This window comes from Nothobranchius furzeri, chromosome 4 (genome assembly GCF_043380555.1).
Source record: "Nothobranchius furzeri strain GRZ-AD chromosome 4, NfurGRZ-RIMD1, whole genome shotgun sequence".
Lineage (NCBI taxonomy): Eukaryota > Metazoa > Chordata > Actinopteri > Cyprinodontiformes > Nothobranchiidae > Nothobranchius > Nothobranchius furzeri.
The window spans coordinates 11735540-11762132 of NC_091744.1; the positions used below are offsets into that span (position 1 = coordinate 11735540).

At 40.1% G+C, this 26593-nt stretch overlaps 2 protein-coding genes across 3 annotated transcripts; one reads left to right on the top strand and one right to left on the bottom strand.

The window, feature by feature from the left end:
• Positions 1-28: 28 nt before the first annotated feature.
• Positions 29-9904, bottom strand: znf330 (zinc finger protein 330). 2 transcript variants are annotated; one of them, XM_015965550.3, is made up of 10 exons: positions 9808-9904; positions 9315-9471; positions 9217-9236; positions 9055-9125; positions 8126-8202; positions 4699-4825; positions 4501-4605; positions 4323-4369; positions 787-904; positions 29-508 (listed from the first exon to the last, which is right to left on the bottom strand). In XM_015965550.3, the coding sequence occupies exons 2-10, from the start codon at positions 9432-9434 to the stop codon at positions 249-251; spliced, it is 945 nt and encodes a 314-aa protein (XP_015821036.1). In that variant the 5' UTR covers positions 9435-9471; positions 9808-9904; the 3' UTR covers positions 29-248. The 2 variants fall into 2 exon arrangements, with proteins under 2 accessions (XP_015821036.1, XP_015821032.1); XM_015965546.3 differs by having other exon boundaries at positions 9315-9468; positions 9808-9888.
• Positions 9905-11407: 1503 nt separating this feature from the next.
• rnf150a (ring finger protein 150a) lies at positions 11408-26240 on the top strand. Its single transcript, XM_015965534.3, has 7 exons — positions 11408-11996; positions 21801-22051; positions 22698-22769; positions 23853-23935; positions 24322-24418; positions 25600-25810; positions 25944-26240. Exons 1-7 carry the CDS (start codon positions 11555-11557, stop codon positions 26099-26101), a joined length of 1314 nt encoding a protein of 437 aa, XP_015821020.1. The 5' UTR covers positions 11408-11554; the 3' UTR covers positions 26102-26240.
• Positions 26241-26593: the final 353 nt, after the last annotated feature.

Sequence of the window (26593 nt, forward strand, 5' to 3'; positions counted from 1 at the left end):
TACTGAATGTAAAAAAACACAAAACTCATTAGATTCACAACTTTGTTTAATCGTTGAGTTAAAATTTCTGCTTTATTTTTTTAACTCTGGAAGGAGAAGGTATAAAAATGCTCCTCAAACCTACTGGACATCAACGGGTAACAGAACATAGACTGTAGATGTTCCAGAAAACGCCGCTTCATGAGTGAAATTCCCCCGAGGAGCAGAGGGATCTACGGGACCTGGGCTTCCATCCACACGGACTCAGTTCAGGTAGAAGTCCCGTCCAACTTCAGCTCACCCAGGGACGCGGAAGGCGTTTCGTCGTCGTCCTCCTCCTCTTCCTCATCCTCCTCGTCCTCATCATCTTCCTCTTCATCCTCATCCTCTTCGTCATACTCGTCTTCATCATAGTTCTGATTGCCTCCTCCTTCAGCTGCCGCATTCTTCCAGTAGGCGTCATAGCTGTCGTAGTCATCGTCGTAGTCATCATCGCCACCGGCCTGGCGTCCAAACTTCAGGGTGCGTGCTGCAGGGAACACACAGGTGCAACATTAGTCATGTCTGTGACGCTTCACTGCTTTTGTAGCAGTGTTGTTTTGGACAGCCAGAGATTGATAACAATAACTGCACTTTGGCTACACTTGCACTCAAGAGTAATCAGATTACATTCTAAATAAACAAAGGTCATTGTGGTTACAATGAAACGTATTTCGTTTTCGGAAAACGTTCCAACAGGGAAGTTGAGGTTGGCTTGCAGGAAACAGCTTCTTTACAGGAAGTTTTCAAAAGCTCCGTGGAACTCACTGGACATGCTGAGGTCTTTGGTCTCCTGCGTCTCGTGGCCACACTTGGGACATGGCGGAGCTTTGCCCTTCTCCTGTTTGAAGACCTTACTCTTGGCGTGGTCATCGCAGTAGCAAGCCTGCAGACACATTTATTTAATTTTTGTTTAAATGAGAATGTAGTCAAACAAATGTTGAGTCGTAAAGGCTGGATGGTGATCCGTTTCCCGTTTCAGGGTTATCAGTGTTGTTGCGTAACCCGGCAACGAGGAACAGCACCTTGGAAGTCTGTCGGCACAGTCTCTTCTGCTGTCACGTTCAACATCGAGCTGGAGATCGACCGAGTGTTTTCCCCAGTCAGGCTGCACAACACGGCTTATTTGACGACTTACTCAATTCTCTCAAGTTATCGTTAAACAAAAGTCCAGAATCGGTACCATACAGTAAACTGAAATGACTCAGTCTTGTCAAATGCAGGTAGATCAGTGGGGCATCCAGTGCTTGTTTAGGTTGGGTGCCATAACAACCAGACAAATACCGTTTAGGTTGAAAAGCTTAGCTTGTGTCTCTGATATTGTGCAACAGTAGCAGCACTTATGTAAACCGTGTCAATCTGTCAGTGTGAACATGTACGCGTAATGTGCCTCCCTCTGACACCGTGTGGTTAAACCTTCTACAGAATGAGGTGTGGGGGGAGAGTTTCCTTATCACTCAGAGTTCAGAAGAGACTCCTGCCAGCTAGTGAAAGGGACAGATTACAGGTTACGTGGATGTATAAAGGCATGTTTACAACTGTTAGCTGACTCGTTATTAACAGAGTTTGATGTTTTGTTGAATGCAGAGCAGAGCTTTTGGGGTTTTTATGTAAAAGTTATAAATTAATACCTTCGCTTTTTTAACTAGTTCTTTCAGCAGCCTCAGTTTGGAGAAACAAGGATCAGTTCTGATTGGACTAATGAGCTAACTGCTATTCTGAGTGAAGTGAAGTACCACCTTAAAGGTGTGGAACACTTAAAAAACATTTCTTAATGATTATTTCTGATTATAATCAGTCACTCTAGAGTGTTTCATGCAGGCTGAACATGAAAATAGTCTCCTACACCTATCTCCTGAATGAGCTTCTGATTGAAAATAGATGGTAAAACGCTAGGATTTAAAAAGCTGACAGATCTACGTCACACTGTCACATAACAGTCATGGACTCACCCATCCTGACTCATAATACAGAAGGCTGTTGTTGGTTTCGCGTCCAGGAAACAGCAGAGAACGTCTTGGCGAATAGAAGCTAACTATTAGTGTTAGCAACTCCACAACACAGCTGAACTCCTCCAGGCTTGTGTTATTTGTAGAGATAAAACATCAACATTGCAAAGCGAACAGAGTCTGTGGTAGAGTCATGTTGCTGTTATCCAATCAGTGGAGAGATGTCCCAATATCAGGAAATAAGACTCCACATCCTGTCGTCTGAAGATCAGCTCTGATCTGGCTCACTTATAGTTCCTGAAAAAGGCACACCGGACCTTTTTTCCCCCCTGAGTGCAACTTACAAGACACCCATTCCTACTAGAAGCTAGAGGTTGATCGATATTGGTATTTTGATGCAAATATGTAGGAGACACGGTCAGCTGATTACGGGCCGATATCTAAACGTTTTCCATCTTATTTTCATGCTAAAATGTCACTAATAACAGTGTTACCCCTAGGCATTTTTCCAGCACGCGGGGGGGGGGGGGGGGGGGGGGGGGGGGCTTGGGGAGAAATTAGGACAAGTCTCTAAATAAAGTAAAATTTTCCAGTGCAGATTGGAGACAACCCATAGAAGCACTGATTTGATCTCATTTCAGAGAAAAATAGAACAGGTCAGATGCATCTAATAAATAAAATTATAACAAACTCAGGAATCTTTCTTTGCTTCACTGTTCTGGTGCTGAAAATATCACTAATGCGGATCAAAGGAGATACACAGATGAATGCACCTCTTATTGATTATTTGGAGACTACATTTACTGCAGCTGGCAGAGGCAGAGATTGTTTCTATTGATACACAGAGTTTACAGAATCATTTTAAATTTTAATAGGGGAAGACTGCAGGAGGGAACGATAAAATACAGGGGGTCCCCAGCAAAAACAAGAAATACGAGTCTGATGAAACCCGCTGGATTTCCATCAGGCAGTCACGGGGCAGCTCCAACAACCCAGTGGCTGTGCTGGGTCAATGTTATCGAGCTCAGTCCGGCTCGGCCGTGAACGAGCCGAGGAGACGTCGTGCTCTGCTTAAGAAGAGGTGTTATTTTCCCGCTTCAGAAGAAGCGTCCAACGTGTTTTTACGCTTTCTCCGAGACATGTCACGTCGCTAAGTTGTTAGCGCCGCGCGCTAAAACGTCAATAGTGCAGCGTAGCCTGCTGGAGGTTTTAAGGGTTCAGATGAAACACCTGACCTCTCACGCTGCTCACACATCGATCTTAAGTTGTCGCTGTTGTGCTCACATCGTAATACAGTATTAGATGCGGTTAAAGTCAGACATGAAAAAAATTTTTTTTACATGAATAAGTGATGTTTAGCCTGGTGGGGGGAGGAGAACCTGGCCTAATAAGCACTGGAGGAAACCCTGTCAAGATCGTCAACACTCGTTTATCTTAATGCTATTGAAACATGTAAACCCAAAAGCATTATATCCACTGCTACCTTTCTAATTTTAAACTCAGTAACTTATGCTCTAACTTCACCTTGCCCTGCCTGCTCCTTGCTGCCCGCCGGCTGTGATCACTAGCAACAACATAGTAGTTCCCGCTGCTTCTTCGGGAAACGGCGCAAAAAAAAACTTGGGATCTTGTAGGCGTGGTGGTGGGATTTCAGCCGTGGCGGGCCGCCACGGCTACGCCTATGTAAGGGAAACCCTGAATAACATCAGCTGATGCACACAATTCCTGAAGTTGGACCAGTTTTTAACTCTGAATTTAACTAACTGTTACATTTTACCTTGTGCACTGCTCAGTGTTAAAGTCAGACACCTAAATAAAGTTGATTTAGAGCATTTATTATGTAGATGTTATTAGCCAACGTAAAAATACACGAGAAATTACAAAAAAAGGAAAGTCTTATTCTTTTTAGCCTTGTGTGTGTGTGTGTGTGTTTTTAAAAATCTAATTATATGAACTTGGCCTAGAGTTAACATTTGTAAGTTTGTTTCTACTTTACCCGTTAATCCTCTTAGGTTTATCTTAAAGGAGGAACAAAAGCTGCAGGTTTTGTTTTATCTGAATGGAGTTCTTCCTGTGCTGCTGGTTCAAGAATGGCTCTGATCTTAAGCTTCATTTAAATTCCTGAGTGCCAGCAACGACTGCCAACATGGAGCTAACTGAAAACATATTAACAGGATGCAAAGATTAAGATCAACGCTAAATCATCGGTGGAAAGAATGCAGCCCGTTGTTAAAATTAATTAAGGGTGCGGTTTTCCCATTAAACATCTTATTGCCAGTAATTATTACGTAAACTCTGACTCAATAATCGCCTAGATGAAGTTTTTGATTAAATAAGTTAGAGATGCACGCTCACCTTGCAGCGCAGACAGGAATGTTGTCCCAGCCGATTACAGGAAACACCTAAAATACATAAGATTTGCATTTTCACTGTACAAATACCCCCTGGGGATTTAGTCACTGTAAAAAAAAAAGAGATAACTTTCCTTCTAATGACAATAATACATATAAGGGAGTAAAACTGATTGACTCACATTTGAATGTTTCTGCCTGAAGGACTTGGCAACTGGCCTGGTGCTCAAACTGATCATCCTCACATAGGAAGTTTTGACAGAAGGAGCACCGGAAAATCCGACCACCTAGTCAGGAAGTTGAAACGGTCAGTGGTGACTTTTAGGTTAGAGTGGGAACAACCAGATTTATTTTAGTGTTGGAGGAAGGGCGTGTCTCACCATGGTCCCAGACTCCCCGCTCACACTCGATGCAGTCTGCGTCAGTCAGGGGACACATGCAGGCGTGGGTGCTCAGGCATTTCCTACCATGGCAAACCCAGGCTTCACAGAAGTCACACACTGCACCCTTGTGGGGGGAAAGGATCATTACAGGTGTTATTCATCTGGTTCAACGTTCTTGATGCAGTGATTGATGAGCATCAGTTACATTTCTAATATTTTCTCTAAATCATTTATCTAAATAATAATGTGTCAGGATGAAAATTAGTTGCCAAAAAAGACATATACAGCTGTTCTGGAGGTTTTAAATATTATTAGCTCTTACTGGACAGCCATACACAATAATAATGATTGCTATGGAAGCTATGGAACTCATTGCCCATTGGAGTTCGGCAGGCTCCATCTCTGGCGGTTTTTAAATCTCGTTTAAAGACCCACTTTTACGCTTTGGCTTTTAGACGTGACTCGTTTTAGTGTTTTATTGTATCGTTGTTTTAATGTGTTCTTCGTATTCATCGTGTTTTATCTGCTTTTGATTGGGCTTTTTATCCTGTTTTAGTTCTTTCGAATGGTTGTGTTTTGTTTTAGCCTGTGCAGCACTTTGGGCAGCTCCCATGCTGCGTTTTAAATGTGCTATATAAATAAAATATGCTATGCAAACACAAGAAGCCAAATCTATAGAAGTATTAGCAGTCTGCCAAGTCTAAAATACAGTTTTGTTATAAAAACTAGGTTTAGATGTTTAAAAATGACTTTCTTTGATAATGTACGCAGCCACAGCCAACTCTTTTTGTTTAAATACAGCAAACAACATAAGTGTGCCAGCTTAGGAGGTATAAACCAGAACTGGATCATTAAAGAAGACAATGTCATCAGGGAATCTGCAGATTTAAGGAAGGTACATTTAGGACTTTTTAGGTGACTTTGATACAATTTAAGACCTTACATTCTCAGAATGAATTAGGGATGTGACATCCTTACAAATATTTATGTCCAAACTTCTATTGGAAATAAAATAGCAGAAAATTAACACGAACATCAAGATAATTGCTCTGCAGAGGATGAAAAGGCAGGGCCACTAAACTTGCACTTCCCCATGGCGCATGCGCCAACTAGCTAAAGTGGCTCATGTTCATACCTGGAAATAGCCCCCTCCCTCACAAAGCCATATGAACGTTGGTGGTTCCTCTTATGCTAGTCGCTTTATGCAAAAGTCCAAAACACCATTTCTAAAATCGCTAAATTCTTAAGCGATTTCCTAATAAAACCAAGCAATCTTGGTTTTTTGTGTCTGGTGTTTTAAGACCTTTGGATTTAAAGAGTACTTGCCATGATGTATGCTCCGATCACATTTTTCTGCTCATGATGGGAGTCAAAGTTCCCTTTCAGCAAAGTATTAAAATAAGAAGAAAAAAGAAAACACATCCAAGTTGTCCTTTAAGTTTCCCTGTCACCTGTTTAGGAAGTACATTTATAAAAAAATGAGTAAATATTATGAATATATTTTAAAGCACTGGCATTGTTCATATTTCAAGTGGTTCGAACCCTGAAAATACAGATGTGTTGAGCGATGCGCGTTCCCATGATGGGGTAGGCACGCGGCACCACGGACAGCAGGATACCTTTTCCTCTTAACTACCGCAACCAGCTCAGGTGCTGGAGGAGACTCAGAAACCCCAACGTTTTGCTGTCTGTTGGCGTATCTTTCTCTGTTGGCTGGCTCCGTGTTTTTGTCCGAGTTGCCGCTGTGAACGGTGACGATCAGTGGAAAACTGGTACTTAATGGATACCGCTGATTCACTCTAGTGACATCTAAAGGCAAAGGGCAGCTACAGCGCCAGTGGCGTATTTTGTATCTGTAACTTTTATATCCTTGATGACAGCTGAAACAACGTTCAAAGAACGGTTCGGAGCGAAAATGGCTATTTTGTTGCTAATTTGCAGGAAATATCTAGAAGAAAGTAGCTAAGGGTCCTCAGAAATGTAGCTAGGTTCATCACTAGGCGTTAGGAACAGCGATAAAGTCGCTGAGTTGGCAATGCCTCTCTCTCTGCTGCTAAAGCTACGGATAGCAAATGCTACGAGCGATGCCTGAGCGTGGACGCGCATGAAGCAGCCTGCTCGACCCGAGCAGCTCTCTTTTTCTGTGATTTTACAGAAAAATAGGCAATCTCAGTAAAAATGCCAGGACTCATTCTACAGGACCAGAGCATTACAGGAGAATGTATGAAGAAGACATTTATTATTTCTATACATGTTTTGACAGTCAAACTTCCATAATGCCCCTTTAAAAATATTTTAACTATGAATATCAGATGGGAAAAAGGGAACTAAACACCAATCTAATGCATATTATTGCACCTTTTATAATAAGAGTCTGTTATTTCAGCCTGATAATGTTGTTGTTTTATTTCATATTTTTTAGCAGCAAACCAGTTTTGTTTCATTTGAAACGTTGTCAAATGGAATATTCAATTAATCAACAGAAGCTTAGATTAGAGTACGTAACAAAAAAATATTTGGCCTTTAAAAAAGTGAGGCAGTTGAATGCACAGAGTATGCATGTGCTGGCGCATGGTCAGGATGGTACCACCTCTGCCTCAAAGTGAGCCAGGAAAAACTCTGGCAAAGGGGAAAGCAAAAGTAGCTTGTTTTGAAGGCAGCGTATCAGATTTGTATTGTTGAACGCAGCTCTAGCTTTTCCACCACGTTTAATAACCAGTTTGTACACATTGTAAGTGTCTGTTACACTCCCTTTGCTGTCTGGTTTAAATACCACCACACTGAAGACATTTCACTCACCTGAGGAAACATGTTAACTCTGAACATCTGTGGTATGTTCTTGCTGTGTCTGGTTTCTAACTGCATTTTTGGTTCTTTTTAAAACACAGAAAAGGTTTTTTTTTTTTTACCTTGCTGACAGTTTCGTTTGCCGACTGCAAAACTTCCTCAGAGCTTGCAGTCGACAAACAAAGCTATCAGCAAGGTAAAAAAAAAAACTTTTCTGGATGTTAGCTCTGAGTTTACCTCCTAGCTAGCAGCTGCACACTGGTGTCTGAATCTCTGCCTGCCATACATTGTGTGATATGTTAGTTAGAATAACTGGTTGAAATTAAAACTAAGCCATTTTTATTCTATTAATAACATAAAATCTATACCTCAAGATTATTTTAAAAAGTCATGTTTGTTTTAAAAGGCAAAATCTGATCTTTTCCTCCTGATCATGATCCTATGAAACTCATGTGAACGAGGCCGGTTTACAAATGTGTTCTGATTAGAGCACTCCGACTTGTCATTTTTTATGATTTTAAGGCCTTAATTATGTAAAATCCTCTCATTTAAGGTTTTTTACAACTTAATATGGATCTGCAGATAGCCTATTGGTCAATATTGGTTTGTGGGTGGAATCACGTTACTATAAACTTACCACCATGGCCATTCCAGTGGTGTGGATCCCTGGATGCTTGATAACACAATCTGAAGACTTCATGCACTTGGTTTTCCCTAAAAACATTTTAAAAAAACATGGCCATGGAATAGCTTGATAAGTAGAGATTGTACCTCCAAGACAAGGTAAATAATAATAAAACTAATTAGTAAAAAATGTCTAATGTCCATTTCATTTTATCAGGCAACAAACACATTTAATCTATGCAAATGTTTCTGAGAACTACCATGTTTAAAATGATTTCTGAATATAACATAGGTATTCAGATCCTCTTGGTTGAGAGATCTCTGCTTTGGTGCTTCTTTAGACACTTTTGCAGCTTGACTTTGGGCCACCTGCATCATATTGATTTTACTTGATCTATATTAAAACATCTTTTTTAAAAAAAAAAAGCACAGGAAGATATATCTACAGCAATTACACCCTGATGATGAAGCAGTTACATGTATTGTAAGCTGATTTTCATCCAAAGCTGGTGCTGCCGGTAGTTTGTCAAAGAGACATCTGGACAGCTTTTAGACCAAGACTTTGAGGTTGTAGATTTTAGACACTTTTTAGAGAAGTGATGGGAGTAGATTCGGTACTAATGATGGTAACACCACCTTTGGAAGCCATCCTGAAGTAAAGGGGAAGAAGATAACATTAAAAGAAACACTGGTTCTATAGAAAACCTCAGAAACCCTGAAAATAACCTTAAAAAACTACATTAAACCTGGCTGAGACCAAATCTCTCTGTTAGCACAACTTCTTGTTTTTGCTTTTCAGGTAATGTATGGGTAAAAAAATTAATCGACTTCCAGATTGACCTTAAAACTAACAGTGGACATTTCGAAAAAGTCTGATAACTTGCTGAATCCATACTTTGTTTTGTGTGTAATTAGTGGAAGAAGCTACTATGAGGCACTCACCACACTGAGCACAGACAGGAAGCTTCTGCACCGAGTTACAAAAGTAGCAGAATGCTCTGTTCTTCTGTTTCCTGACAGGAGTCATCACACACAGGAAATAGTCATGTCTTTACCCTATAGAGGTATTATGTAGTAATGTTATCTATAGTGATGCGCACTGACCTCTGGCATTTGTCACATTCCTGCAAAGACACAACAAAGTGTGAGGAATCATCAGATTGTTATACCAAATAGATGCATCAGCAGCAGTCTCTACATACCATGTTGGAGTTACAGGGATGCTTGGCCACATCAACATGCTCCCGATTAGCTCGGCTCTGTTTCTCACGCTCTTTGCGGCTCTCGGCCTTTTTCCTGGCCCCGGTTTTCTTTTTGGGCATTTCTGCTTTTTTTAGCTTAGAAGCTTTATTATACCTACTTGCAAAAACAAAAAGAGCCATTACTTACCTCTGATTAATACAGACCACCATTTTACACAACTACCAAGAAATCAAGAAAGTGAGATTTATGATGAAAACAACCACGATATAATAGTAACTGGAAATGCTCGTTTCATGCTAGCTAGCTCTTGCTTATACAGAAACTGAACTAAGTGACGTGACGTGCCGAAAAGCTAAGTTAGATTTTCACTTAAAAACAAACTTAACAGTTTGAGCATGAATCTTTCCAACAGCCTCACATGTCTACAGCATTATTATATATTACACGCAAACGTCATTTTATAAAATATTGTAATAGGGTAAAAATAAATACCCTAATGTTTCAACCGATTTCAACACGGTGAACGCTTCCAAGTCCGTCTGGAAATGTGTCCGTTGAAACACAATCCTGAGCTTTTTGTTCCGCCAGTAGAAACCCGTCTCCTCATCATGATCCGCATCATGACTAGGCCGGCATACGTGGGGGCAGTTTGAATTTGGCGGAGTCTTTGCAGTTGTTTACACAGAATCCGCACCTGATTCGTCTATGGCACATGGTTTAGCCGGAAGTGAAGGGGAGAAACAAGAAGGATTTGATTAACGGAGGAGTCACCTTTAAGAGAAATGACTATGTGCATGTAAAATAAATGGGACAAGCCCATTCATTGCTCGTCAGTGTTAATTTATTTTACGAATTGTTGGTGCACAATTCTGATTTTGAGGTTCAATACCAAAGCAGACTCAAGTTTCATTTATACCGATTACTTTTATTTTATAAACAATACATTTTTGCATGAAAGTTGTGCATTGGGAAGTAAAAACATCCTGAAGAATTTATTATTCCTCTCGGTCATTTTTTTTCTGTAATTCCTCAATGCTTCCATTTCCCACCAGAAATAAACTTTTGTTTTTTTCTATAGTTGGTCTGACAATTTTTTATATATTGTGTAAATAAACTTAATAGATTTAACTGAGTAAAGAATAGTGGGCCATATTTTACACATGTAACCATATGTTATGTTATTTTTATATGTGGATGCCATAATGAGGAGCCTACTTCCAGTCCCCACTGCCCAAAAATAATAATAAAATAAAAGAACGGAAATCTATGGAATGGCAAGTTATTTTTGGATCCTGTTATGTGCCATGGTTTTAAAATATGATATCCTAGAATTTTACACATTTTGACTCCAAGAAAACACTTATTTTGGACAGGCAGCAAAAGTTATTTTAGATTTGTGAGAAAAGCAGTAGCAGACTACAAATACTTGTCTCAACAATTTGACTTCACTGAACCAGACACAAAGAAGAAGAAAAATGGCTGAGTTTAGCAAGCTTCACACACTTCTTCCAGGAAAAAATAAGGCGAATTGAACATAGACATATTTCTTTGTTTTGGGGAGCTATGAGCGTGTATCTCATATGAGATAGCCTACAAGATTTGTTTAGATTTGACCATACTATCTAATTATTACGACATAATCATTTCTCATAATCATGAGGCAGCTATCATAACTATGAGAAACAATATAGCTTTTTAACCTACTGGCAGAAATGGGCTTCCACAGACAGTAAACTAATCAAAGACAAGACAATTAAACTGGTTTGTTTTTATTTAACAAAGTATAACGAAATACAGTTTTTACAATGTTTTTTAATTGAAAGATTCAAATATAATACACAAAAATTGCTCTGAGTATTCATGCCATACATGGCACAATTACCTTGTTGCTGTTGATGCTTGATATAATTCATATAGCAGTTTAGTTCCTGTCCTACCACGTGATTGCAGCGTCTGTTAACGCCCAGGTCACGTGCTGACGCTGAACGAGCCAATCCTGAGCGCTGACAGGATCCAGCTGACAGTAAACACAACACGGTGCACATTTCACCTGCCTACGATGCACGCTTCGGCTCTTCCCACCGCAGACACCCCTCACACCCGTCCCCTATGGCAGCCTGGATGCTGCGTGAGTGTTATGTCCTTTTCTGGCGAGTATCCCTTTAGCAGCCAGCGGGACGCGGTGCGAGCTTATTGACACCCGGAGCTCGTGAGCCCTCCATCCGGCAGCAGCGGCACCATGGCACCGTCCCTCATCCGAACTTGTCGCAGTCTGGCGCTCTCGACGTGGCTGCTGTCGTTCTGCTTCGTCCACCTGCTCTGCTTGGATTTCACGGTGGCGGAGAAGGAGGAGTGGTACACGGCGTTTATCAACATCACCTATCTGGACCCCGCTACCAAGGAGGTCAGGACGGAGAAAACCGAGTGCGGGCGGTACGGCGAGCAGTCGCCCAAGAGAGAAGCCAGGGGTCTGGTTCTGGCCCCGGCCCTCGTGCAGGACAGACAGGCGTGCTACCCGAACGTCAGGTTCCCCCCCGTCCCTCAGAGCTCCGCCTGGGTGGCGCTGGTGGCTGCAGGGAATTGTACGTACCGGGAGAAAATCCGTAACGTGGCCAAGCACAACGCTTCTGCTGTTGTCATATTCAACAGTGCCAACGACACCATAACAATGTCCCATCCGGGTAAGATATACCTGTCGAGCTCAGTGACGTACTCCTCTTTTATCTTAATCAGTTATCACACGCGCGCGCAGCTACAGGTGCCCAACAGGTTCTGCTGAGGCCTGAAAGGCAAGGTCGCTTGAGAGCTGGACTTAAGAGTCTCAGAGGCTGATTAATGGTTTTTAACTTCCGTCTGGGGCCTCTGGACTCCTCCTGCGTCAGTGTAATCAGATATATTATGAATGTCTGGGTAAAGTAGGAGATAATCAATGCACTGCAGATGGGTTCATTCCCCAGCTGTCTTTAGGGCAGGGTTCAGGTTTTAGCTGAGCTGAAGCTGCGGGGTTGTAATGAAATACTATTAGATGTAGGATAACTTTAATAATCGTCTACAGGCTTTGATTGTTACGTTTATTCATATTTTCATTGACACCGTTTTGTTTATTTCCTGGTACACATTAGGTAGAATGTCAGTGAAAAAACTGAAACCTGCTTGTGTGTGTTGCAGGTAATTTGATGCCTAAATATAGAACCTTTAATATATGGTAGTTTAGGTCTGAGCAGTAACTGAGATAAAAGAGGCAGTCAGAATAAATGCAACAAAAGGCCCAGTTTTGTTTTTGTCTATTCTGATTGAATACAAAAGATGTGAAATATAAAATTAAAAAGTGTGACCATAAAATCTGAGTTTTGGTGCCATGAAGCAAAAACATGATCTCAGTCTTTTAATCACATTTTAATTATAAGTGTGCTAATAATCAAATTGATTATTAATATGAAAAAAATCACATTCATTACTTTTCAATGGGTCTTATGGTGGTGTTTTAAAGTCAGTGAAGTCAAGTGAAAGTGGCAGAAGGAGGGCAAAACATAGAGTATATTTAACAGGGCTGGGCAATAAATCGAAAATGTATCGCTATTGACATTTCTGAATCTTATCGTGATAATTTTCCCATGTCAATAAATTTGATAATACATAAATGAAAAGATGTGTGTGGGTTGGCAACGTATGTCCTTTTAAGAAACTGTACCACCTTGAGTCAAGTAAAAATGTGACCCAACGTAATAGATGTGACAACCCCACCTTGTGGACAACTTTTGTTCCTGCGCTTATCTGTAGTTATTGTCCATTTATCATTATCGAGGTGAAATCCTCAATATATCGTGATATTGATTTTAGGCCACATCGCCCAGCCCTAATATTTAATAATAAAAGCACAGACTCTTTTTTTTTATTACTTTCTCCACATGCATGTAATACGTCCAGTGATAATTTTCCAAACACTGATGCTCTTGGGAGAAAAAAAGGCATTTTAATGCAAACTTTGTTTCTGCTTCTGGATTTGTCCTGTGGTACATCTGCTAACACCTCTTATAGGGATGCACAATATATCGGTATCAGCCGATATTAATCATTATTTAACATATTGGTATCAGGCCGATTTTAACAACTGATATTTTCTTCATCTTGTTTCCATTTATCTGTTTCAGAGGGTGAGGGGGGTGATGCGTAATTGTTAGTCACGTGACAGTGATTGTAATCATTTCAGAAGCGTAAATGTGTGTGGTGTGTGTGCATAATAATGTAAATTCAGCTTTAATAATCGTCATTCTGTACAAAATCTGCTGATTTTAGAAGCATTAATGTAAGTATATCGGTATCGGCAAATATCGATTATCGGCCATAAAAAAGATATTATTATCAGATATCGATATTGGCCCAAAAAATGTCATATCGGTGCATCACTAACTTCTTAACTGTTCATGTACTGTCTGTCTTTTCTGTGTTTGTGTGATTTATTAATTTATTACAGTTTAACTAGTTGTTGTGTCTAAAACTAATGTCAGCATGCTACAAAAACATTTATTTGGTATATTTCTCATCTTAGACAGGCCTAATCTTTTTTCTATAGTGGGCTATAATGATTCTAGAATGATTAGTATCATTAGTTTCAATCATAGCTGAGCAGGTATAAATAAGGGTATAAATTGGTGCCTGCAATCTCTATAAAGGGGGAAGTCTGGTCATTCAGTGCAGTTACATGTGCATCTAAATTGAGCTGCAGCGATAATCCAGCTAATCTCTTAACCAGACTGGGAGACTTTATCCTAGATTACATGTTGTTTGAAAACTGTGCGTTCGACTATGCAACGTTAGATGGCGATGTATGCTCTGTAATGATGACATTCTGTTAGTCTATAGCAACACACTTAAGTAAACAGAGTGAGTGGAGTGAAGCAGACGGAGTAAAACTAGAATGTGCACATTGGCCGAAGGAATGAACAACAACGCTGCAGCACAGTACATTTGCTAGCTACTGTGCTTTTTGATGTTATATTGTTGCAATGATATTGTTTGAATACCTCTTATGTGGGCTTGGCCCTTCCGTTAAAGAGGGGCGCCCTGGCCGATCATAATTAGGCCAAGCTGGAATGTTGTTACATGCAGAAAATTCAGATTTCTAATCATATTTTCTGGGTTACCTTAGGTATATTAGGAGTAGTCCAGTTCGATTCACCGTCAGCTGTAAGGTGTTTACATGCATTGAAAAAGTCAGGCTAAGGCAACAATTCAATTTTCTAACACTGCATGTAAATGCTCTTAACTTGAAGAGTTGTCATGGTGAATAATTGTGATTTCAGTCATAACTAAAATGAAGCCTGTAACTTCAGGTGAAGAGTTGCACACACACACACACACACATTTACAAAGATGTTTCCATTTCAGACTTATCCTATGATTTGGGAGCGTTGCAAAGCAGTTCCCCGCCTGGACAGCAGAGGGCGTAGTGCTTTTCTGGAGAGGTCCTGCCACTATTGCAGTCATGTCTCTGGCCCATGATGGTGTATATTTACTGTTATGTACTTGTACTGTTTACATGTATTTCAGTGAATGTTTACATAGACAGATTTATCCCTTATCCTTCTCAACTCTTTCCTGAGGTCAGCCACCTCCAAAGCCACAGTTCACGCAATTTTCATATTTTAAGTTTCAGTTATTTGTCAGTTGGTTTGAGCTAATATATGTATACATAAGACATTTACATTATTTTACATAATTATCCTTCAATATTTTTTATGTTTTTTTAATACAAGTACATTTTGTATAACAGATCCCTGAAGTTTAGAAATGCACCAAAGATAGATCAGAACTGACCGGTGTGAAAGTCAAAAGTGTTCATTTTTGTGTTATAATTCATGAATGCACCATCCGCAACAAAGGCATTTTTTTTCTTGATCTGTGAACTCACAGTCTCTAAGAGCTTATTGATGCAACCGAAACTTCCATGTGGACGTTTTCCTTCTATCCATCCATTTTCTTTACCTGCTTTTCCATGCAGGGTCGGGGGGGGGGGGGGGCTGCTATCCCCAGCTGTCTCCGAGCATGCAGGCGGGGTACACCCTGGGCAGATTGCCAGTCAGTCGTAGGGCAACAGAGAGACACAAAGGACAAACAACCAAGCACACACACACTCACACCTAAGGACAATTTACAGACCAATCAACATAACAGTCATGTTTTTGGACTGTAGGAGGAAGCCAGAGCACCCGGAGTGAGCCCACGCATGCACAGGGACAACATGCAAACTCCATGCAGAGAATGTAATAGAATGTAATAGTCTTCAACAGCTGTGCTTAATAGCGAAAAATAAAAAAGATTTTTGAGTGGCTGTCCATTGCAGTGACCATTATGCATGAAAGAGTTAATAGTTATTCTTTGAAATAAATCAAAAGTGACCAAAACTGGAACTTGCAGGCCAGTGCTGCAAAACGATAAGAACATTATTGGCCCTCAAAACTCATAAGTATCAGGGGCGGATTAAGGACTGAAGAAGATCCGGGGCTTAACACACACATGCGCACGCACACACGCTTGCACACACACGTGACACGTACTAGTCAACATCATATATATTTGTCTTGTACCACATAATTTTTAATCTGAAGCTACATAATAATACTTTTCAGGGCATATTCCTGTTAGTGTTTAGTGTGAGATGATAGTAAATATTCCCTTTTGTTTCTCCATCAACTTTGCCTGATAAGCTACAGTAACTTTAGGCAAACCAGCAGCACAACAAATATTTTCAAATAAGACTCACAAACCTGAGTCAACACCAGTCTCATCAAAGCTGGGGTTCTGTCGCGGTACTTTTGGTCTAAAAAACGTCTTTATGTCCATCTTCACTTATGCGTTTCAGGCAGACTGCAGAAGAAGCCGGCTGCTGAAGGGCTTCTTCTTCAGTGGTGGAGGCTCAGGCAGGCTGTATACAAACTACTGCCAGCTGCTCCCTCTCTGTTGGACTTTGGTACTGCATGTTACTTCCACGTTTGAGATCCGGGGCTTCTCATTAAAGATTCGGGGCTTGAGCCCAAGTAGCCGGGCCTAACGCCGCCCCTGATAAGTATGAAATAAAATGCTGCATGTTTGCTGAAATCAAAGCAACTAACACTAACACTTTTTTGTCATCCTTAGTATTTGACAGACACCCCGAGTTAGAACAGTTCCGATCTGTGTGACTCTGGGACATCAGGTTTTATAAGGATGCTGTTTGTGGAGACGGATAGATGGGCGAGCATCCCTGACTCCATGATGCCCCCATCTTAACGAGGCAGCTGGGAGAATATGATGTCGTTATGCTTTTTGGAATCATTATGCTTAATTATGAATAAGACTGCCGAGTACTTAGCTGTGTCATTTTCTCATCATGTGATATAAATGTAATGAGAATGTCTGAAACCTGGTTAAATGACTGAGGATGAGTCATTGTCATGCTTAACATAAGTGTGATTTTGCTCAAGAGTTGAAGATGTAAAACTCATCTGATGAGCTTCACCAGATTAAAGTGTCAGAGAATTAGAGTGGGTGGCAGGGCCACTGGTGTGGATGAGATCTGCCCGAGGTTTCTGTAGGCTAACACACAGTTGTGTAATATAATGGGGATAGCAGGGGCAGTTCAACTGGATTGGCAGACCAGGGTAGTGGTCCCCCTATTTATGAAAGGGGGCCGCACTCCCTGCAGCCGCCAATGCTACTACAGGTGATGCATGTAAATTTGTCCAACCAGTCTACATGTGCCCATAACAAAAGAAAAACACTAATTGTTGTAATTTTTCTTCTTCTAGAGGAAAAACTGGCGAAACAAGCTAAATGCTAAATACAGAGTTAGAGAAAATCACTCAAATTTTAAAAAGGAGATAAATGTCATCATACAACTACAATTGTTTTTTTCAGTGCTTGATGACATCAGTGCCTACTCTGTAACCAGGTGGTTGGGGTTTGAGCACCGTCTCAAACCCCAACCAGATGGTTGGTGGCACCACTGTTCTACAGCCTCACCTTCGTCAGTGTGCCCCAGCGCAGCTATGGCTAAATTGTAGCTCATCACCACCATTGTATGTGCATAATGTCTTTATTTGTTTAAGTGGACACATTTTGACTTTGACCTGTAATGTGTGCACATTTCCACACTGTGTGGACATTTTGCTGGCCCACACAATGCTAAGCACCCAAATACACAATTTTAGAGATGGAATTTAAAGTCTTAAGCCTGATTCATGCTTCTCCGTCTGCGTCAGTGCGGAGACACGCAACGTCCTTGCGGGCCTGCCGGAGAGCTCCGCAAGAACGGACGGAGTCGAGCTTTCTAAACATCCGTCAGTCGAGACGGACAACGCAAGCTTGTGATTGGTCAGGACGCTGCTGTTGTCTACAGCGCTGCCATTGCGCCCTCAAAAACATAAAGAGAGCCGAGGATAACAAGCGGCAGACACGGAGAAGCTTGAAGAATACCTCGCGAAAAAACTTTAAAAACATGAATGTTTAATTCCCCCGTGACTGGAGGAGTGATAAGATACACAGCAAGCGTTTTACTTGTGGACAGAAATGACAGGAAACGTGGGTTTAGAGGTGGTGAGCGCATGAAGAGGTGGAGGAGAATGAGAGACAAATTTGTCTGTGTTAAAAAGTCTCTTATATACAAAAAAACATAATATAAACACACGATCTTGGACTGGATACATGACAGGATACCACAGAACAGCGCTACGCCCTCTGTTGTCCTGCCGGGGAATTGCTTTGCAACACTCCAGGAGACGGAGAAGTATGAGAGCAAAACGCTTCCGTCAATCCGTGCGTGTCTCTCCCTTGCGGAGCTGACGGAGAAGCATGAACAAGGCTTTAGCAGTTGTCACACACACACTAGTGTGTGTGTGACATTTATTCTCAGCATTTGACCAATCCCATCTTGAAGAAACCAAAGAAGTCCAGTTGCCTTCATTTTAACCCTCATCTAGTACCATGACTGGATGACTGAGAACCTTCACCAGCACATTTAGTGGTATGGTGTGAATGAAAGTTTAGGTTAGTTTAGTTTATGGTTAAGAATATAATCCCAATGGTTGAGGTTAGGGCTGAACAATTTGGGAAAAAATCTAATTGTGATTTTTTTCTTCAATATTGCAATTGCGATTTAATTCACAATTATTTTCTCAAGTGGCTTTTCTCATACGTTTCAACTAATGGAAGCAAAAAAAAAAACCTTTGTAACTTGTACTGAATATAAACAAGTTTATATGTCTACATATTTATCTACATATCATATCAACAAGTTTATTTGTCTACATATAAATAACCACTCACAAGTAAAGACAAAATTTTGTATTTGAAGGTGCTATGCTTTGCAGCCAGGAGCACATCCCTTGAAAGAGCATAGGTTTTAGCATCAACTGTGAAAATGTATTGGCAGGAAAGAAGTGTGTCCCGTTTATTGAAGTCCTTTGTGTTTAGAATTTTTGACGTCTTGTCCATACAGAGCTTCCGTAGTTCAGTTACATTCATAGTTGCAAGCCAAAACTCTGGCGTTAAAGTCTCTTACAGTTTTCTAGCTTTACTAAAATACCTGTCTGTGTTTATTTGACTGATGGCAGTTTTTGTATTTTATTAGACTCCAAATGTAATCATTTGGCATGTTCCTAATTTGGAATTTGTAAGAATGTAATCGGTGATATTAGCATTAGCATCCCTATGGGTTCTTCCATGTATATTAGCATTGTGCTAACCACTCGCTACCAGTCAAATCGCAGCCTTTGCGATTAGAAAACCTCCTTTTGTCACATCGCAATTTCATTGCATATGCAATTAATCGTTCAGCCCTAGTATCGGCTACCAAAGACCTACAACATCACCTTGCTGCAGATGGAGTCACTGTACATCGTTCAACTATTCAGCGCACTTTACACAAGGAGGTGCTGCATGTAAGAGTGATGCAGAGGACGACTTTTCTCCTACAGCACCAGCAGAGCTGCTTGAGGGTTGCTAAAGCATATTTGGACAAACCAGCTTCATTGTGGAATAAGGTGCTGTCGACTGATGAAACTAAAACTGAGTTATTTAGACATAATAAGGATCGTTATGCATGAAGAAAAAATAACACAGCATTCCAAGAAAAACACCTCCTACCTTCAGTAAAGCATTGTGGTGGTTGCATCATGCTGTGGGGCTGCATGGCCAGTGCAGGGACTGGGAATCTTGTTAAAGTTGAGGGACACATGGATTCCATGCAATATCAGCAGATTCTGGAGACCAATGTCCAAGAATCAGTGAGAAAGTTGAAGCTGCGCCGGGGCTGGATCTCTTAACAAGACGACCCTAAACACTACTCAATATCTACTAAGGCATCCATGCAGAGGAACAAGTAGGACGTTCTGGAACGGCCACCTCAGTTCCCAGACCTGAATATTATTTAAAATCTCTGGTGTGTGTTACAGAGAGCTGTCCATGCTCAGAAGCCATTTGACCCTGAATGAACTAGAGATGTTTAGTAAAGGAGAATGGTCCAAAATACCTTTGACCAGAATCCAGACTCTCATTGGAAGCTACTGGAAGTGTTTAGAGGCTGTTATTTCTGCTAAAGGAGGATCTACTAAATATTCAGTTAATTTCTTTTTTGTGGTGCCCAAAATTATGCACCTGTCTAATTTTGTTTATACAAATATTGCTCATTTTATTTTTCTGTAAATCCTATAAACTTCACCTCACTTCTCAAATATCACTGTAAGTGTCGACTATATGAAATATTTAACTGATTTGTTTTTATCGTAACAACCAACGATTTATACAGGAAAATCAGGAAGGCTGCTCAAACCTCTGCATCCCACTGTACCATTTACTATATAGATGGCCATTTGGAGGGTACATTTACTACTAATGTCAATTTCCTGCTGTGCTTTTTCATAAGAATTATACGGTATTATTTGGTAATATTAATTAGTTTAATCTAATCTAACTTAGTTATTTGTTTATAATTTCCCTTATTCCTAAGAGTTTTCCTTTAGTTGTTCTTTTTTCTTGGAGCTGCTATACTTTAAAATGCTTTGTTGCAAACAACACACAAACCAACAGATGGCTGCTGGCAGGAAGTCTTTAACTCAGAGAGAGGATTGTGTTGATCTGCTCTGTGTAAGCTCCCAGAAGAGAGCCGGTTCAAACAAAAGCCCCAAACAAATCTCTTCAACTTTTAAATTAGTCTTTATTTCAAAAACATTACATCAGTTTAGTCATTTGCATCTATTTTATTTTCAAGCAAGTAAAAAAGCAACACATAGCTTTTTCGGTCAGCTCGCTAATTAAATTTGTGTCTGTAATTTGAAAAACACCCTGTAAATGTTACTCATTTATTACATTTAGCAGCTTTTTCATTAATGCCGGGGGGTATTTTACTGTAATTCGATTACAGCTTCTTGGTGTCGTCAGACATGAAGTTTAGGCAGGATTAGAAATCATCTTTACTTTCCAGGCTGGATGTGGCACGCAAGGAAAATGACAAATCTCTTGATTTTCATCTTTTAAACTTTATACTGGATATAAAATTTTTGAAGATGTGTAAATCCAATGCAGCAGCGTTTGTGCACTAGTTATCTGCAAATGATTTTGCACGTGCTTGTTTTTGGCTGCACTTTTAGCAAAGTACCTCATAAATAACGGAATGAATTTGAATAAAACTTCCAGGAAGTTATTTCTAGATGTTCTTTCAAAACTGAGTAACCCTTGGATTCAACCCTTTTCAACATGTCCATCACTGCTAATCAAACTTAACACAGTTGCTTGATTTATTTGCAAAAAATAATAAAATTAATTAGACAAAACTGGCTTAAAGAGCAATTTCACTAAGAAAACATTTTAATTAATCTTTCTGATTACAATCAGTCACTCTGAGTTTTTCATGCAGGCTGAGCATGAAAATAGTCTCCTATCTCCTGTGTTGGCTTCTGATAGACGATGAAACGCTCTGTTCAAAAAATCCCTACTGCTCTACGTCACACTGTCACTTAACATTCATGGCCTCGCCCCTCTTGGCTCGCAATGGGGAAGGCTGTTGTTATATTTTTGCGTCCAGGAAACCGCAGAGAATGTCTCGATTAGTAGGAGCTAACTGTTAGCATTAGCAACTCCACCACATGTCAGAACTCCTCCAGGCTTGTGTTATTTATGGAGATAAAACATCCACATTGCAGAGAAAACAGATTCCTTGGTAGAGTCGCGTTGGTGTTATCCAATCAGAGGAGAGATGTTCAAATATCAGCAAATAAGACTCCAAATCTTGTCGTCTTCTGCCACTTTCTCCTCCCACTGACTTCTACATCCTCAAATGGGAATATCTGAGCTTTTTTCCCCAGAGTACGACTTACAAGGCATTCATTCTGGAGACCATTGCAGATGTATTAAAAATATGAGTAAAGGCCACCATTTAGTGAAAGTCCAAAAATTTGAGTATTGTTTGTGTCCTTGGTGATGTCTAAGCTGGTGCTTGGTGTGTTGCACAGATACCGACAGCATTGTGGCTGTCATGATCCCAGAGCCTAAAGGTCGGGAGATCGTGGTCCTGCTGGAGAGGCACATTGTGGTCACTATGCACATCACTGTAGGAACCCGCAACCTGCAGAAGTATGTGAGCAGAACATCTGTGGTGTTTGTCTCCATCTCCTTCATCATCCTCATGATCATCTCCCTGGCTTGGCTCGTCTTCTACTACATCCAGAGGTTTCGCTACGCTAATGCACGAGACCACAACCAGGTACGACTGAGTGAAGAAGCCTGGGCTGGGGGACGCTACTGTGTTACTTTCTCTTTTTTTCTTCCTTTTCGTCTTCATAGTTGATGATATCTCTGCTGAAAAATCAGGCAGTGGGGGCTCTGAATGTGGGTGTTTTAATGACTTTGAAGTAGGGCTGGGCAATAATTCGAAAATTTATCGTTATTGAAATTTCTGACTCTTATCATGATCATTTTTCCCAGGTCAATAAATCTGATAATAAAAAAATGAAAAGATGTGTGTAGGTTGGCAGCTTCATGTCCACTTAAGAAGCTGTTCCACCTTGAGTCACGTAAAAATGTGACAACATAATACATGTGACAGCCCCATCTAGTGGACAACTTTTGTTTCTACACATACCTGTAGTTATCGTCCATTTATCGTTATCGAAGTGAAATCCTCAATATATTGTGATATTAATTTTAGGCCATATCGCCCAGCCCTACTTTGAAGTCAGGCCTGAATATTGGAGTAAATGTTCAAGTTTATATACATTTTACTGCTAATTGAATTGCTTCAGTGTTTTCAGACCAATAACACAATGCTAAGTTATCTGAAAAACACTTTATTCCCATTAATTAATTATTTCTGACCCTATTGGTGATTAAATGTGTTTTTTTTTCTGCAGAGGCGTCTTGGAGATGCTGCTAAAAAAGCAATCAGTAAGCTCCAAGTGCGCACCTTAAAGAAAGGAGACAAGGTAAATGAGATGTCTAAATTTTAAATGATAGACAAGCTGCTAAAATAAGATGTTTATAGAAGCCAAAAGCTATTTTAAAATTCCATCTATTTATTTATTTTTGTTTGTTTGTTTTAATTTCTTTAGAGACGCACAAAATAAAAATTGCCAATATTTTACTTAATCAGTGATCAGCCAATCTGAAAACTCAAAAATCGTATTTTTCAACAGTCTGCAAAGCAGCAATAAAAAATCCGACATTTTTCGAGTCCTTGAACAAACCATTTCTAATGAAATCATCTTGTACAACTTAGTAATTTTTTTTTATTCTTTCTTTGTTTCATTCACTCTTTAGTATTTTTAAAACAGATCAGAATCAGGTTATCAGCTTCTTAGAGTTGTACAAGAATCAGGAATTGGTACTGGCCCACAAAATTACGATCAGTTCATTGCTAGTTAATCCCCATCTTATTCTTTTCTAATTTTTTTTTCATAAAACATTTAATGTAAAATCATTTTACTTTTAATTCAAAAGTGCTCTTGAATAATTGCTGAGTAACATTAATATTCTGCTGTGATGAATGAATTAATTCTAGAAATTGAGTTTATTTTGTCCCATTCTGGTTGGCTTTGCGTTGGCAGGCGGCGTTTGCCCCCTGGTCACCACGTTCAGACATCTGTCCTGTTTTTTACTTGCTTTGACTGCAGCAACTTCGTAAATTTCAACAAGACCTTTTTTTTTTAACTCTGATAATTTTCCAGGTCAGATAAATTTTGTTGGACCGCAATGATAAAAACCTGACACCGCTGGATGTAATCTTAGTCGCTGGACTATTATTAATATTTAGTGCAACGTTTCTTAGTTCAAACAGCGGTGCTTGAAAGACCAAATGAATAAACTGTCTCATAAAAGAATTGAAAATAATTCTATAACTCTTTAAACATAATAATATTTAGGATTTCTTTGCTATGTAAGTTTAAGTTTCAACAAAGAAAAAGTAGAAATTATACTTGACTAATTATTCGTATTTTAGCTTATGCAATGCATAAATGAGATCTGGATGATTCACCTGAGGAATATTTTTGTGTCTTTTTGGTGTTTAGGAAATTGAGTCAGATTTTGACAACTGTGCAGTTTGCATCGAGTGTTATAAACCTAATGATGTTGTGAGAATATTACCATGCAGGTAGGTTTGTGTGTGCCTGACCACTCTGATAACACATGCACTAAATATAACATTTTCAAATTTTCTAGCATTTGTGGGGAAAATGCATAAACTTTTTTCCTTTTAGCAGAGATGCACAATAAATACCAAAATGTACTATTAATACAGGCCTCACCTCTGTCAGTGTGCCCCAGGGCAGCTGTGGCTGCATCTGTGCTCATCCACCACCAGCATGAATGTGTGTGTGAATGGGTGGATGACTGATTGTATTGTGAAGTGCCTTGGGGAGTTGTAGATCCTTAAGAAGGTGCTATTATAAATGCAGGACATTTAACATTTACCATTTTACTGTATCATTGTATAGTGAGCATGCATGTTTTTCTAATGTATTCCTTTGTTTTGTTCAGACATGTCTTCCATAAACACTGCGTAGATCCATGGCTAAAAGACCACCGAACATGTCCAATGTGCAAAATGAACATCCTTAAAGCTCTGGGCATCCCGGTAAGCTCTTTTCATTTAACTCCCACCTTTTAACATTGACAGGCAATACTGTTGTTGCCGATGGCAGTGTGTGTGTGTGTGTGTAGCATTAGCAAAATATTCCATGAACCTCTGAATGGATTTTATATGACGTGAGACAGGAACCAAATGTTTAACGCACAAATCCAGAGTTTTTTGTCAGAGGTCGCCATCTAGAGGTAGAAAAATACATTGCACCTAATGCGCGCCCCCACTTCAATCTGCGATTGTTTTTATTGAGCTTTCAGTCTCAAGACCTTCATCAGAAATTGTGTATGTTCGTACAGCGAGTCCTTAGTTAAAGAGGACATTTGATGTAAAACACCTGTGTAATTCAATACAGCAAGGCATTATGGGCAATGGCGTCCCATTTCGTGAAACAAAGTGCACTTCACTTTAAAAGCTTACAAAATCATATACAAACACTTCTAAATCATCTACCAAAGGGAGAGATTTATACATTGCAAGCATCAAGCTAAAAAGCCATCATAAAGCAAGGCTATAAGATTTACTAAATAATCCAACAATATATATTTACTTAGAGAAATACAGACATTTCAAAATCCTCATTTAAACCATAGTGGGTGAAGTGTATTCAAAGTGTAAATCCAGAACTATGTCACCTCCTCTATGTAATGAAATATGTTCAATCCCCTGGAATCTGAGTCAAGATACAGGATGTGAAAAGGCATTAAAATGGCGTTCTACTGGATAGTTCAAATCCTGACTTCTGATTGAACTCTTATGTTCACTACCACTACTAATATCTTCTGCACACAAAATGCTAACTTCTGCTATTCACTTCCATTATTTATGCTAAGCTAAAGCAGACAGACTGCTGCCAGACTGCGCTGGTTATAAAATCTTGAAGACGGAAATAGACAAAATTTCACGTAGGGGTGGAATGTCCCTTTAAGCTGCTATTTAAGCTTCACAACGCAGGTTTGAATAAAAACTATTAACCGCAACAAGATTATTTTTCTGTATCAGATGATCTTAGTTCATTTTGCCTCACTTACACTAATTTAAAATAATACTCGCGTTATTAACTTCTAATTACTTTGATATTTAAGCCAATTAAATGCAAAAATTACATCTCCAAACTGGTTTTTGTTCACACCGAGTAAAAGATCCCCCTCTGAGATCTGTTTGGGATGTTACAGTTCAATGCAGACTGCACAGATGAGACTCCTCCAGACTACGAGGCGACAGGCGGGGGTCCTCTCACCAATCCCATCAGCGCTGCGAGCCAAATCACGGTTAATGAGAGCTCTGTGGTTCTGGATCCTGCAGAAGATGAGATGGATCTGCAGCAGCTTCATGATGATGTCGAAACAGCACCGCAGGACAGACGGAGCCACATCATGGCAAGCAGTATGTACACTTAAATCTGTTCTGTGTGCACTGGTAGTTTTTGCTGCCTCCGTGTGGCGAAAGCAGGCCATTGCAGCCTTCCAACAGTTTAAAGAATACAGACTCAGTGGTGTAAATGTGTCTTCTTGCTAAGGTGAGTACCGGCCTCCGCTCAGGAGTGATTCGGACACGTCAGCCATCATGAGTGTGGACGTCAGTGTTTCCGATGCAGACCCGTCCATGGGCAGGAATCTGATGGAGCCAAGCCCAGAGCCAATCACTGCTGAGAAGAGGTTTCTAAGAGGAGACTAACGCAAAGCCAGAGGACTCAGAGATTAGTGGGATCTGTGGCTCATTCAGAGAAAGAAAAAAAAGAAGAAGCTGCTCAAAAAATCAAAAAGTAACAGCCAATCAGGTCTCTTATTGTAAAGCTCCAGTTTTAACCTTGTAGTCGATGCTGGAGTCGGCGGCAGAAGGCAGCTCTTGTCCTCTGCTGAACGGGAGCAGCGGAGCCTCTTTAATGCATGTGTGCAGCTCTAGTTAGCATGAAAACGTTACTGATGTCCCACGACTCCGTACAACATCACTGCCAACAATCCCACAGCTGTTACTGCTGTGATGGACACACTCATGGTTCAGTGGCCGTTTTCTAGGTCCTGAAACTTCCGAAAACTTGCATATTTGGTTTAAGATTTCAACAAGCAGTGAAGGCGTCTGAGTATGTACATGAAGCACAGGTTCATCTCCTAGTTTGTAAATGTTGCTAATCTAAGATTCTGCTTTACTGACTGAAAATGCCTGTTG

Excerpts from the sequence above, each read along its gene's own strand:
- rnf150a (XM_015965534.3), top strand. The coding sequence starts at position 11,555 with ATGGCACCGTCCCTCATCCGAACTTGTCGCAGTCTGGCGCTCTCGACG. Across the intron at positions 22,770-23,852 it reads CCTTAAAGAAAGGAGACAAG|GAAATTGAGTCAGATTTTGA; the intron begins GTAAATGAGATG and ends TTTGGTGTTTAG. Across the intron at positions 24,419-25,599 it reads TTAAAGCTCTGGGCATCCCG|TTCAATGCAGACTGCACAGA; the intron begins GTAAGCTCTTTT and ends GGGATGTTACAG.
- znf330 (XM_015965550.3), bottom strand. The coding sequence starts at position 9,434 with ATGCCCAAAAAGAAAACCGGGGCCAGGAAAAAGGCCGAGAGCCGCAAA. Across the intron at positions 9,126-9,216 it reads GAATGTGACAAATGCCAGAG|GAAACAGAAGAACAGAGCAT; the intron begins GTCAGTGCGCAT and ends GACTCCTGTCAG. Across the intron at positions 4,826-8,125 it reads CCACTGGAATGGCCATGGTG|GGTGCAGTGTGTGACTTCTG; the intron begins GTAAGTTTATAG and ends TCCCCCCACAAG.